The sequence below is a fragment of the Pinus tabuliformis genome, chromosome 3_1, assembly GCF_031772625.1.
Source record: "Pinus tabuliformis cultivar Carrire ecotype Pingquan chromosome 3_1, CPIR1, whole genome shotgun sequence".
NCBI lineage: Eukaryota > Viridiplantae > Streptophyta > Pinopsida > Pinales > Pinaceae > Pinus > Pinus tabuliformis.
In genome coordinates this window covers 61412157-61426869 of record NC_142301.1, presented here as the reverse complement: position 1 = coordinate 61426869, position 14713 = coordinate 61412157, and the positions used below count along the sequence as shown (strand labels likewise).

The window sequence follows — 14713 nt, the reverse complement described above, 5'->3', positions numbered from 1 at the left end:
TTCATGGCAGCTTTGGAACTTTCTCCATAAGACTGTCCATAGCCAAGACCCAAATACTTAGGCCTTCCCTCAACTATTATTGGCTCAACAATACCCTGTGCATGTTTATCCAAGCCTTTTCCTTCATAGCCCATCTTGGACATTAACTTGGAACGTATGCCTCTGGTATGTTTTTCAAAAGAACCAATATAAGCATTCTTAGAAGAATTTGAAGACAAACATGAATTGTTTACCTCTTCTTCAAACTGATACTTGACTAAGGCTTCTTTGGCAACAAAGAGTTGTGTCTCCAACTCATGCATCCTTTTCAGGTTCATATTTGCAATATGAAGTTGCCTCTCTATTTCCTGCAATTTGTCAGAAAGCAACTACTTCTCTTCCTCCATGGAATTCAACTGCTCTCTAAGTACGCTGCTCTTCTTTCCATCCTCATACATTTCTCTCACCATATCCATCATAGTGGACACATCTTGCTTCATGTCTTCATCAAAGACTCTTGTGAAGAAAGAAGAATTTGAGGACTCACTTGTAGAAGTTGTCATTATCAGAATGAACAAAAGAACTTCAAACAAGATTAACAAAGAGCTTATTCAGCAACCTTTTGCAACAAACCTCTTGTGCTTCAAGGATTGCTTTGAGGTCCTTTGGGATAAGAAGAATGCCTTCAGCCCTTCTTCCTTTTTGTCCTCTCTTGGATTGAGCTATCAATAGCTTTCCCTTCACCTCTACAACTCAAACAATAGTCAATCTGCAAACAAGCATACAATCAACCTCTGACTGTGTAAACACCTTTCAGACAAGCAATCTGATCTGATATCACCTGCTCTGGTATAATCAGCGTTGACATCACATTCTTTGAAGGTGGGGTTAATCAAACTTAAGCTCTGATACCACCTGATCTGAAAATGGGGCACTAAAGGCTTCTTGTCCGCTTACAAGAACCTCTCCCACTTCCAAAGCTTATATATTTCCAAGACCTTATGATTAACCAATTGCGGAATTAAAAAGTGCTTGAAAATAGGTGTATGCTTGTGTTTGTCCTTAACTGTTTATGTGTTTTGAGTTCATTTGCTTATGCTGAAATAAAACTCAGATAACAGTAAATAAAAGCAGCAAATGCAATGCAGCAATAAGCAATCACACATAACAGCGATATAATATGGAGTTCACCCTGATATCTTGGGCTACATCTCCTTAAGCTCTAGTCAACTCAACTAGGCTCTTTGAGATTATGGCTTAAATTCTTTTTACAAGCTCCACGCTCAACTCCATTGGTTTACAACTGAACCTATGGGTTTAGAATGCCATCTTACCCCGCTGGCTGTCCTCACTCTGCAGACAAATCTAGGCTTCTCTGGACTAGATTCCTTCAATCAGTGCTCTGAGTGATCTTGCTCTAGCTTGCACCAACTCCCTCAGAATTCTTTCACTGTCTCTGGAATGCCTTCTTCTATCTTCAACCCACTCTGGACACCAGCAACAGCTGGATCATTTGATCTCTTTGTTGTTCTGCAGCTTCACTACGGCTCCATGGCTCTTAGAAGTCTGTTGTGAACTCTCTGGCTCTAGCTTTGGCTCTAGCTCTCACTCTTGGCTCTCGCTCTCGCTCTGGCTCTTGGCTCTCGCTCTGGCTCTGGCTCAAACTCTCTCTGAGCTTCTCTCAGCCTCTACGTGCCTCTGTAGTTCGCTTGACCTCCAAGCGACTCTCGACAACCTTCCAGCGACCTTTTTCAGTCCTCCAACTCCCTTCTGCAATTGTGCGCTCTGTGCATTTGTAACATGTTAGTTACAGTCCTCCATCATGGAAAACCCGACTGTTCACCACAAGAATCCGTTTACAATGGAAAGGAATCGTCGGCATGGGGAAACCCGATTGTTTTGCCTTCCTCTGGCCGTGACAGCCAAATAACGGAAATACACAGGAAATGCACGCAAAACACATCATGGGCCTTTAGCCCGGACTTCAAATAATATAGAATCGCATAGGCGTATTGGCCAAAAACCCAATACACGGGAAATACAAAGAAATCCCGCATTTCTGGACTTCAAATATTATGAAATCGCGTCCGCAATCCCTATCGGGTCTGCCTTCTATCGGCATATCGCTATCGCAAATTGCATGGTGCACTGGCCTTTGTGTCGGGGATCACTGATCGTCGATCGCCAATCAAATCTGAACCATTGATCTTGCTCCTCGATCGAACAGTTGATATCGCATATCGTTATCGACATATCGCATTGGTAACCGCCCTTTGGTATCGGGGATTCGTCGATCTCCCAATCGCCGATTAAATCTGGACCGTTGATATGACTCCTCAATCGAACGGTCAATGTCGCATATCGCTATCGGCATATCGCATTGGTAACAGCCCAGGGGTTCTTTCCTTTGGTCATGCCGATCGTCGATCCGCCGATCAGATCCTGATCGTTGATCCGCGACCTTTAATCTAACGGCTAACAGTCCATTTCGGGCGCATAACTTACACGGGGATTAACCGCCCGAAAAAGCGGTTTCCTCTCTCCTCCGTCATGCCACGTGTCAGTCAATGTATGGAATCGGGCAAAGCCCATCCAATACCGCTTACTACTTGAATACCGCCTGAAATACTGCTTACTGCCCTTCTTCCGGAACTCAAAAGGTTTAGTCTATTTTTCATAAATGTTTTGGGTCCGTTTGGCCACTACTGCCCACGTGCTGTATCTGAATTTCAATGCGAAACGCGCTTTATAAAGGTTTAGCGCTTAACAAAGGTTTTTAGCGCATAAGGCTAATATTAACCCTTCCGATGCAATTTTCCCATATAAGACCTTAAGCCCAGTTTTATAAGAATTTGCCTCATTTTCAAAGGACAAGGGTAAATTTCTTTTTGCGATAACTTCTTCATCCGAAGTCCATTTTAGCCCATTCAAATTACAATAGGTTCAGAATGAAAAGATCTACGCAATGGGACTATTTCCAGGATCATCCTTGGACTTTCATTTTCCTCTGTGAGGAACACTTTAGACTTAAAAGTCTACCCAAGATCCATTTTGGATCATGCACCCTACTATCCGATGAAGTGCCTTGAAGCACTACATTCAATAAGCAAAATTCCCAAAGAATCTGAATGAGAGGGCCAATACAAGATAACACTTCTTTATCTTATCAAAAACAACATTTGATTCTTCATACCTGGGGTTCCTTGCTTTCTTTGAAGAGTCAGCCATTTCCTTGATGACCTGCATTACCTGTCATTCCTTTGATCATTGAACATGTCCCTAGAATGATTGTTATCTTCATCAAGAGATGTGTCTCTACCATTCAAACACTCCTTCGCATAATGGCCGAACTTATTGCAACCAAGGCATCTGCCTTTCCTTCCACCCTTAGATCTGGACTTCCCAATGAAGTGATCTTTACGTAGGCCATCAGAAACATCCGCTGCACCATTCTGATAATATTCTCTGCTTTGACTTTACCCTCGGTGAATTTGAAGAGGATGAGGAATCCACTGATCCTTTTGTTCTTTCCCAACTGTCTTCGGTGATTTCTCTTTCACTCTTGCTTGGGCATTGTCTTCACCTCACCTCTGATACCATGCTAATTTTAGGTATGTTCTACGCTTAGAGCAATTTATTTCAATTTTCAGAGCTAGCTCAATATCTTTTCCAAATTAGCAATCACATCAGCATTAAAGTAAACTGCAAATAGAACATGAACATAAATCGCAGAAGACAAGCCAAGACAAGAGGACACAAGATGTGGCGCTAGCCAAGAACAAACCCCAATGTGGGGAAACCCTTGATCAATTCTTCTTACATGTTCTTCAATAGTTCAGTAGAGAGAGAGAGATAGTACGTTTACAACAAAAGTCAACACTTTGACTTATCTAGATAAGAGCATAGATCATCTCTAAGAAGATGATACATGAGATCAGTTGAAGACATGTTGCTTCAACTGATTCTCCAAGGTGACTCCTTCACCTATCGTTGTGTTGTATTTCGTCATCATGTTGCACCTCACCACACTGCACCATGCTGCACCCATCATCACTATGATGCATCTCATCACACTTCATTAATCATGATTGTACCCATCATTGTATTGCATTATGTGCCATTGTTGCACCATGTTGCCATACTGACCTATGTGTTGGCTGCATCTTGCTTGCTTGTTGTCCCTTGCTTGCTTGTTGTCCCTAGCATGCTTGTTGTCCTTAGCATGCTTGTTGTTGCATGCTAGCTATCCCTTGCATGCTAGCTGTAACATTGCATGCTTGGTGTATTTGTTGCTAAGTACCATACAACTGTCCCAATGTTAGTTAGTTGTCCCTTGCATGCTGCTCTCCTTCAAAGACAGATGCTCTCGCAGTTCTGGCAGTTCCTGGCAGTTCCGGCAGTTCTCGGCAGTTCCGGAAGTTCATGGCAGTTCCGGCAATTCCGGCAATTCCCGCTGTTCTCGGCAATTTCGGTTGTTCCTGTCAGTTCCGACTTCTGCCCTCTACATCAGCTTTCCCGCCTGTTCCGACAGTTCCCGGCAGTTCCAGCAATTTCGACAATTCTGCCTGTTCCCAATAGTTCCGACAATTCTGGCTATTCCTGGCAGTTCCGGCTATTCTCGGCAGTTCTGACAGTTCCGACTTTTCCAAGCAGTTCCCGGCAGTTTCGACAGTTCCGACTGTTCTCGGCAATTCCAGCAATTCCTGTAATTCCGACTATTCCCGACAATTCTGACAGCTCCGACTTTTCCAAGCAGTTCCCGGTAGTTCCGACTGTTCTCGGCAATTCCGGTAATTCCGACTATTCCCGGCAATTCCAACAATTCCGGTAATTCCGACTATTCCCGGCAATTCCAACAATTCCGGTAATTCCGACTATTCCGGCAATTCCAGCGATTCCTGGCAGTTCCAGCTGTTCCCGGAAATTCCGGCTTCTGCCCTTTGCGTCAGCTTTCCCGACTGTTCCGACAGTTCCGACTTCTGCCCTCTGTGTCAGCTTTCCCGGCTATTCCGGCAGTTCCGGCTTCTGCCCTCTAGATTAGGGCAACGTTATCCCTTAGGATCTCTCCTCCTACTAAAACCCAAAGACAAGTAGAGAGGAATAGATCCCAAGTGTGTTGAAATGACTTGAAGGCCACCTCTATTTATACTAAAACGTTGAGCACATGTGGAGTTTATTTGGTTGTCGGCCGACTTTGACAAATTATCTTATAACACAAATAAATTCATAACTCCATGAATACTTATCGGAATCGGATGATCTTTAGATCAATCCTACACCTCTCGATGAGAGGGATCCAAGAAAAATATCAGCTGCCATAATAAGATGACCCACATGGAGTTTGGCCCTAGTTTCCAATTTCAATACTCTTTCTGACAGGTGTAGACCCTCTCATTCACAAATGTAAGAGGGAGTTGGCTTCCGAATTTGAGATGAAGGACCTAGGACTGATGCACTATTTCCTAGGGATGGAAGTCTGGCAGAAGCCAGAGGAGATTTTCCTATCTCAAGGAAAATATGTGGTAAAGATATTGGAGAGATTCGGTATGGTGGACTGCAGGCCCGTGACTACCCCGATGGAGCTTAACTTCAAGAAGTTATGCGGTAGTGCTGCTAGACCTGCTTTGGGAAATGCTACTGAGTATCGTCAACTCATAGGAGCATTAATGTTCTTGGTGAACTCCCGTCCAAATATATGTTTTGCAGTCAACACGCTGAGCCAATATATGGCTGAGCCTCATCACTCACACTGGATTGGTGCCAAGAATCTTCTGAGATATCTTCGGGGCACAATCACTTATGGGTTGAGATACACTGCCGGAGATGTGAGGCTACATGGATATTCCGATGTTGATTGGGCAGGCAGTGTGGTGGACCGAAAGAGCACTTCCAGGTGTTGTTTCTTTGGGTTCTGCCTCAATCTCCTGGATGAGCAGGAAGCAAAAGTCGGTGGCTTTGAGCACCGTTGAGGCAGAGTACATTGCTACGAGTATGGCCTCCTGTGAGGCTGTCTAGTTGAGGAAGCTCTTCAGTGAGCTGTTTGGACATACATTGGATACTACCGTGATCCTTTGCGACAACCAGAGTGGGATTCGTTTATCCAAGAATCCTGTATTTCATGATCGCTCCAAGCACATCGATATCAAGTACCACTTTATCCGGGATATGGTACAACGAGGAGCAATAAGGCTCCATCATATTGGTACAGATGAGCAGGTCGCCGACATTCTAACGAAGCCCCTAGGAAAGGTCAAATTCTTGACTTTCCGAGAACGACTAGGAGTCGTTGAGAGACCCTCTTATGAGGGTCCTGTATGATGCATACATTGAGCTCTGGGAGCTCCGAGGGGCTTGGGGTACTTCTTGGAGCGACGAGCGACCATAGGGCGACTCACCCTCCCCTAGTGGTGCGTTGTGTACAGGGTGAATGGTTCAACCTTCCCCTGTGATACCCCGTGGCAACTTGTAGGCAGGATGAGTGGTTCATCCTTCTCCTGCCGAGGCATCCTACCCATGTAGTCTGGGACTCATGGGAAGTACCTCTCATTTGGCCAATGAGCAGGGAAATGAGGATAGGGACCATAGTAGTACCGATGGATGCATCGTGTATCTACCGTACTCCCTATGCTAGGATGACATTGATTTGGGATCAATTGGAACTGACTTCAGGTCAGTAAGAGTGATATAACTCACTCTCTTTTGGAACTGATCTGGGATCAGTAAGAGTGGTATGACACACTCTCTGGGACTAACTTCGGGTCAATAAGAGCGCTATTGAGCATTCTCTTTTATCTAGGACTGACTTTGGGTTAGTAGAGGATGGTATGATACATCCTCGATCATTTCTTCTTCTTCATAGTTTAGCAGAGCAGAACCGAGCAGTGCAGGGCAGTGCATTTGATGGCAGAGATAGTACCGACAGATAGATGGATTAGCAGATGGAGTTCTCCCTAGTTGAGAGGGAGTATTAAAATTGGAAACTAGGGCCAAACTCCATGTGGGTCATCTTCTTTATGGCAGCTGATATTTTTTCTTGGATTCCTCTCGTCGAGAGGTGTAGGATTGATCTAATGATCATCCAATTCTGACATATATTCATGGAGATATGAATTTATTTGTATTTCTTGACAATTTGTCAAGGTCGGCCAGCAAGATAAAATGTGTGGCATACCCCCAACTTAACCTCAACGTTGCATATAAAGAAAGGAGACATTGTGCCTCATTGGACCATCACTCATCTATTCATCTTCTCTCTCCTAATCTTATTGGGCCAGCTTAGGAGCAGTTTCTCTCACACGTGCTAGAAGGACGGATTTTCTGTTTCTAGGGTAGCGTTGACTTTTTAGGGCTGCGTTGACCAAGGTGCATGGCTGTTGACCATTGACCGAGTTGCTGGGGAATGCGTTGACCCAAGTGTTGACCATATCTGATCTGCACATTTCTGTTTGGGTGCTGCTTTGACCAGCGTTGACTGGTTAGGGCTGACCGCAGGCTGCTGATTCGTTGACTGCTGTTTTGACCATTGACTGAGGGCTGTTTTGGGCTGCTGATGTTTGCTGTTGAAGACCGAGTTCTTCAAGATTGACTTGAGGTCAAATTGGAGCTGTTTGATCAGCTTTGACTTCGCTGGTTGCTGTTGTATTATTGCTGATATAAAATCACAGATTTGTGATATTGTACTATCTCTCTCTCTCTGCTGAATTATTGAAGAATATAGAAGAATTGATCAAAGGGTTTCCCCACATTGGGGTTTGTCCCTGGCTAGCTGCCACATCTGGTGTCTCTTGTCTTGGCTTGTCTTCTGTCGATTTATTTATGTTCTATCAGCATTTTACTTTATGTTAATGTGATTGCTAAACTGTGAATTGACATTGGGCTAATAAGAAGAAATTGAAGTAAATTGCTCTAAGCATAGAACATACCATAATTTAACACTAAGCAGTTATGGTAGTAGCGAGGAAAAGGTGGAGGCTCTTATTATTAGGCAATAAAACCTTCTTGATTAGTTTGTCAAAAAGTAGAAGATTATACCACCAGGCCAGATAATAAGATACTTGAGCATCCCCTTTGCAGTTCATGTCCCTTCAAGAGACTTGTGGGATTGGGTCCCAAACAAGTTTGAAAGCAAGCCTATGAGATGGTTCTCCCACTATATTCCATTAGTGGGTTTAGTGGGTAGGATCAACCTCTACACAAAATTTTCCTTAGATTTTTCATAGTCATTCTTCTACAAAGGCACTTGTTAGTATTGTCTAACAATTAAAAGCAGGAAAGTAATTATATAATACAGATATGACAAAACATTTGGATTTCTCTTTCGAAATGAAATTTTGTTGATGACATTGACTAACAAATGAATTGTTCAGCATTCATGGAGGACTACAGTGAACAAGTGTCTCTGGGCAACATCAATTGAACTTAATGGATTATGGAAGTGCCCCGTCGTTGAATGCAATTTAATTTCTTTCCCTCTTTGTGAACACAGAGGATAAATTTGGGGAGGTTGTAATTCCAGCAAATATTTTTTTGAAACCAATGGCTCAAATGTTATTCCATGTTCAAAAATTTTGGCAATAAGCCATGGTCATTAGTGGATCTGATGGGGTCTTGAAACTCTCAATTGTTTCATAGGAGAAGATGCGTAAAGGCATGTTCTGAACCGATCATGAATTTGTCAGCGTTTAGACAAATAAAGTTTTTGGGTTTGTGGTGTGATCAAGTACATTTGAGCTGAATTTTCTTCTTCTTCTTTGTAGTTGAAGCGACTAGGTGGAGGTGGATGGTTTCACGGTCTGGCCAAGCACTAAACATTATCAAGGCTGCAGTTGAGGCATAAATATTCCATGAGATCATTGTTTCTTACTCTACAAACAAGATTATTTGGTTTTATCTTTTTAATGAAGGAAACTAGATCAAGGTCACATGTCTACAACAGTGAGATTGAAGCCAATGAGAAAGACAAGCCAATAAATCAGCTTCTTCAAGAGGCAGCATTACTCCATCAACAAAACTCACCACAAGCACAACAACAATAATGGAAGCAACAACAAATTATTTTGTGGCCTATGGAGCAACCAACAAGTCGATCTACATGAATCCCAGTTGTACCACACTCACAGGACAGGGTTCCTTTTAAGAACAATATAGAGCAAAATGAAGATGAAATGGACGAGGACAGAGAAATGGTACGCTTCATGTTGCTACTCAAACTCTCGCCTAAAGGTAAAAGTCCCAATCCTACTGGAAGAGCCCAGGAGCAACTATCAGGCAAGTCACTCACTGTCACCTTGGTGGCTTTGCCTCTCGCTTGAAGGGTAAGGAAGGGGCTTCCTATCCTAAGGAGGGTTTTCCTATAATCCAAACTACCTAGGTCAAGTAGAAGGAAGGGTGAGTTCATCTAGCTAAGTTTGACCAAAGCAAATTGATACATCACTCAAGGTAGTGAAAACACTTCGAATGCCAAACGGCCAATGTGATTGAGTTCGGAAGATATTTAAATTTAATCAATAATAACTCATCAAATGCAATGCTTTGGAAACTGAAATGGAACTTGCTGAAGGGAACATTCAAATGCTCAATTAGAAAGATTAACCACAAGTTATGTTGCCAAGATCATTCATATATCATTGTGCATCGCAATATCATTCTGTTTAGCAAAGGACAGTAACATTAGATCTGAGATGTGACAAGGCCATGTGCAGATTTAAAATTCAGTGTGAAAAAGTAAGAGATGCCTTCAAAATATTCCACAAGGATCATTTATTTCTCAACATCATCAATACTGCCAGTAGAACAGAAATGTAAACCTAACGTACTTCAGCAACTAAGATTAGGTCTATTCAACCAGAAATTGTTCAATGCAGCAGAGCAGAATTGCATCACGATTCAACCATATGTCTCAGACTTACAGATTCCTACTTGTTTCAGTTGTGACTCTTTCTATGTAAAGGAGTTTGTTCCTATTCTTTAGGAGTTGTTAAGATCTAAATGTTTCCTAGATTGGTGTGGTTGAGATATTCTCTCAACCATGTGTTTGTGTGTCCAAGATAGTCTACCTATCTTGAGACAACACTTCACGTATATATATATAATATTATTTGATCAATATAATTCAGTGAGTGTGCATTATTCAATTTTAAGTGTCATAGCATTCAAGATTTGAAACATCAATTCTCTGTGATCAAAATGTTTACAATGCCAAGGTTTGCATCGATCCAACAGCAATCATACCACAGAGGATATACCAAACAGCGATGCCTCAGTGTTAGAAAAGCAATTGTGATATGCCAATAAATAAGATTTTCCCACTATCTTAAGATCAGAAAACTCTGTTCAGAATACGCAAATGTCTTAAATTTATTGTACAAAGTTTCTATTTAGGAAAGGTTGTATTATTCCTTCTGGGTGATATCATGTGCTTATTGTGACATCAAGAATAGTAGTAATACTAATAAGAACCATGTAAAAGAGGTGCCGACGATGAAACTCAGAACTATGACCAACAGTAACAAGATATAATGACATTCAGTTTGATGTTCGTATCACAGATTATACTCAGATATTAATCTAGTCCCAAGCAAGAGAGATAAACATTACCACCATATTGAGACTATTCCAAGATGCATGTCAAAAATCAGAGCAATTTTTAGATAAAAAATGACCAAGACAACACTGGACATTAGTATGCAGAGCAGTGAACATCAAGTTAGTGTGCCAGCCTTGGAGGTTGTTAATGATATATATGCTTTGATGAGCCAAAACTATCCTTCACACACCTGAACGCTCTATATTTTTGAGTTTAAACAATCCAAAAAGCACTGTAACAATAAACCACAGGTGTACTTGTTATATCAACCAGAGAAGTATTCAATTCTTCATTATGATGTCAAACATATTTTGGTCTTCTGGTATCACTGTGGGTTAGTATCGTACATAGTTTCAAGATATCTCTAACAAAGGAACTCTGTGACGTTTTGATCTCTGGGTACAAATTTGATATGGTTTAATGCTTATGCGTATGGTTTATGTCCTTTGATTTCTGAGTGGCAAAACATTTGCATTTTGTGAATACTGTAAACTTTAAAGGGTGTTTTCTGAGTGAATTTGAGGTTTGTTACATTACACTAACTCTGAAATATTACCCAGAATGCCACTGCTGTAAGACAATTCTGCTCTTATACTCTGTAGTTGATGACGTTGCATTTGTACTTTCTCTTCACCATTGTATCGATGCAACTCTGGTACATGTTGAATGATGGTTTGAGCAATAAAGTATTATTTTTGTTGTTACATACTCATGACAGTCACATAAAGTTGCGTTTGTTTCACTGCTGGTGCAATTAACGTAGTGTGTAAGTTGTGATTCTCGTGGTTAATACTTGAGACAATCTGTTACCTATTCATTTCTGAGATACTTGGTTGAATGATGATGATAATTTCACTCTAAAAGTTCAAATGCTGATGAATATATCGTAAGATAAGTGCACCTAATGTTTCACTAAACTGCTCAACTGTTCACTGTTTACGTCTTTAATCTTTGACGACGTTAAGAGTAATTGTAGATTACATGGAATTAACTATCCTTTAAGTGCAAATTTCGTACGATCTTGTCGTTTTGTTCAAATGATATGATTCTTTATAAGCAATGGTTCTTGAGCCATAATATGACATTTTGTTTCATGGGCATTTGAATACTTCCTTGAGCAAGTTCTACTTTCAATTTTGAATTATTATATTGGATGTTTGTCATAGATCGAATTTGATTGACTTTCGAACTTAATTACATTGGCAATTTGATACTTTATTTCACATAAACATTTTCTCTGCCTTGAACAGAATACCAAGTTACCTTAGTCAAGCCTAGCTAGAAGAACTTAACCTTTGTACTACTCGACCTAGCTTAGCCTGACCATTAGGAAAACCCTCAGTTTAGGAATCAGCTTCCTTAGCCTCAAAGCAAGAGGCAAGGCCAGCTAGGTAACAGTGTGCGTCCTGCCTAATAATTGCTCCTTGACACTCCCACTAGGATTAAAACTTTTATTTTTAGACAAGAGTTTGAGGCCATGTTAGCTGGCTCTGCTTAGAACATAGAGATTATAATGCAGATTGGAGAATTATGCAAGAACATTCCACATCCAACAGGTGTACATTGTATATAAGAATAAGCCTTACGTGAATTTGTAGACTCGAGGAAAACTTGTACTTTTGTAGAAATATAAGTTGATTAGGGAGATTGTTGATTAAAATTAAAATAAATGATAAGATTTCGTGAAAGCCAGAGAGAAGTAACCCAATGAAAAAAACTTGGGCAGAGGCTTATCAGTATAAAAACTCTCTAACTAAAAGAAAAAATGATTCCATGCTACCGGCCTCTATTATCAACCAATCAAGTGATTACATAGATTCTATCACTTGGATGCTTAGCTTATTTCTGCTACCATTTGTCAATCAATTGCACTCCTAGAAGCTCATTTTCTATGCAATGATTCTGGATGTATGGCATCCAATGCCCGGTCATCCCAAATATCTGTTAGTGACATGCCGATTCTGATAGAAGTATATAGCCAAAGGTCAAATGAAACCAAAACAAAGATGCATGAAGCTCAAAGAAACATATCCACAACTAATTGCAATAATCAGCTGTTCAGGGATAGAGATGAGTACCATCATATAAAGAGACACCAATAGCTGTGGCAGCAAATCCCACTGTGCTGAATGTGCAAATTGAATTCACCCATCTCAAAGAATGGATGTCTGGAAATTGTGACAAAAACAATTCAAACACTCCAAACAGAATGATGAATTCTTGCAATGTAAGATTACCGCTGTTGTGATAATGTTTGTAAATGGCCTGCAAAACAAGGATTGAAAAGATAATTACTAGTTATAGAAGATCATCTGTCAAATCCCTGAGAAAGCAAACATCCAAAGAACCATATGCTGCTCAAACTAACCTTGAGGCTGCTACCAGCAGCAATTTGTATAGCAATGTTGTTGCCTAAAGATGCCAATTGCTGGAAGAAAGTAACTGCCCAATAACCTTTTGTTCCTTTATTCATCACCAAGATTCAATGCATCAGTGCATATGAGTGTGGCCAGGCGTTTGGTATTAAGTTGCAAGAAAGACACAAATGGAAAATGTAAGGCACCTGCTCAATGGATTTTTTATTTATTTGATATAACTCAAGAAAATTGTAACAAGCCTGGCGGGGTTTGTGGTGATTATATACACTTAACAGCATAGTTTTCCAGTGGCTTGAATTGAATGGGAAAAGGTGTTAGTGTGGAGTGGGTGGTGATTATATAGACTTAACAGAATAATTTGCCTGAGGTTTACATTTAATAGGAATTAAAAAAGAAAGAAACACGAGGAGATTTTCTAATTGTAAAAGCTATTCCAACTTCCAAGATTTTTAAGATAGGTGCCTTTCTTTTTTTTAAATCTAGAGGAATCCCCAACTGAGCTGGTCTAGTACTCGCCTGATACAGGGTTGATTTCAACCGTTGCCACTATAATTTGTAGGTGCCTATGTATACCTCTTACACCGGCAAAAGTGAATCAGGAATTTGAACCTCGAACTTCCTCACATATAACACTTCATAGTCATCACCAATTAAGCTATCCCGGGGCTAGGTGCATTTCATTGTTAACAGAGAGAAGTAAAAGGTGAAACAAACCACTGTAATTATTCAATACCAATCAATCATTGGGTTCTAATCTCTGTAAACCCTAAGGTAAGATCCCAATTTGCTTTTATAATTTAAAGAAAAAAACAAACCAAAAAGCAGAACCGTGTTGGATTAAACAGTGTGAGGAAGGAAGTACCATAAATGCTCTGGGCAAGTTTCCTGTAAGTGGTATGCTGGACACCATTCCATTTCCACAAAGATGCAAGGAGAAAGCTGGAGTACCATGTGACCATTGTCCCAGTCACCAAACTCACAACTCCTACAGTAAAAACCCATTTAAATTAGAAGAAGCGCAAAAATGCTGGGGAAATAGTGGAGCTAGGGACATGAAATTATTAAGGTGTGATGGAGAACCTCCAGGCCAGCCTAAAGAGGCTATGGCGGATGGCAAGGGAGCATAGGCAGCCGGTGTAGCAATTGTTGTGGCCACATGGAACGCTGCATGCATCCAGCTCCCCTTAGGACCATCTGAAATCGAATTATTGAAGCCATCATCATCGATTTCCTCTCTTTTCTGCTTAATAATTCTACTTTCTTCAACACCAGCTTCAGCTGCAGGGGTGCCCATCTTCTTGCTTGGCACATGTACTTGATAAGTTTTGGGTTCTTGAACTTTCTCATGCCGCCAAGTTCATATAGATTACATGTTCATATTCGTTGTTGACTAGAGAATTATTAAAGTACTGATTGGACTGCAACTTGCAGCGTAAATTCAAACAGATGCCTCATCTCTGCCCCAGTCATTGACATTCAGTAACTATGTGAAAATGACATGTCTCCTATTCGAAAATGGTTGAAATTTTCATTTAGCTGGCCTGGTCATGCGGTGGGGATTGAGCTTTCAACTTCACTCACTACCGAGTGGCCGAGAATATTCTGTTGTTCATTGTTCGACAAAAGCTTAATACAAATACAGAAGTTCCACAGATCTCATTGGAGGTGAAGATTATGCTTCCATATTCAAATCGCATGTGCTGGGCCTGTTTTAGCGCCATACATTTGACAATCGAACGATGAATCCGTGGAGCCAAAAAGCGTTCACACC

General features: G+C 41.0%; 1 protein-coding gene across 1 annotated transcript in view; it reads right to left on the bottom strand.

Annotated features, from left to right (window-relative positions):
* Window positions 1-14443, bottom strand: part of LOC149185779 (GABA transporter 1-like) — a 32354-nt gene extending 17911 nt beyond the window's left edge. The window contains exons 1-4 of the mRNA XM_089412486.1: window positions 14023-14443; window positions 13805-13927; window positions 12933-13027; window positions 12643-12829 (exon numbers count right to left, since the gene is read on the bottom strand). Coding sequence (XP_089268612.1) covers window positions 12643-12829; window positions 12933-13027; window positions 13805-13927; window positions 14023-14236 — 619 coding nt within the window. The 5' untranslated portion in view covers window positions 14237-14443. The remainder of the gene's footprint in view (window positions 1-12642; window positions 12830-12932; window positions 13028-13804; window positions 13928-14022) is intronic.
* Window positions 14444-14713: the final 270 nt, after the last annotated feature.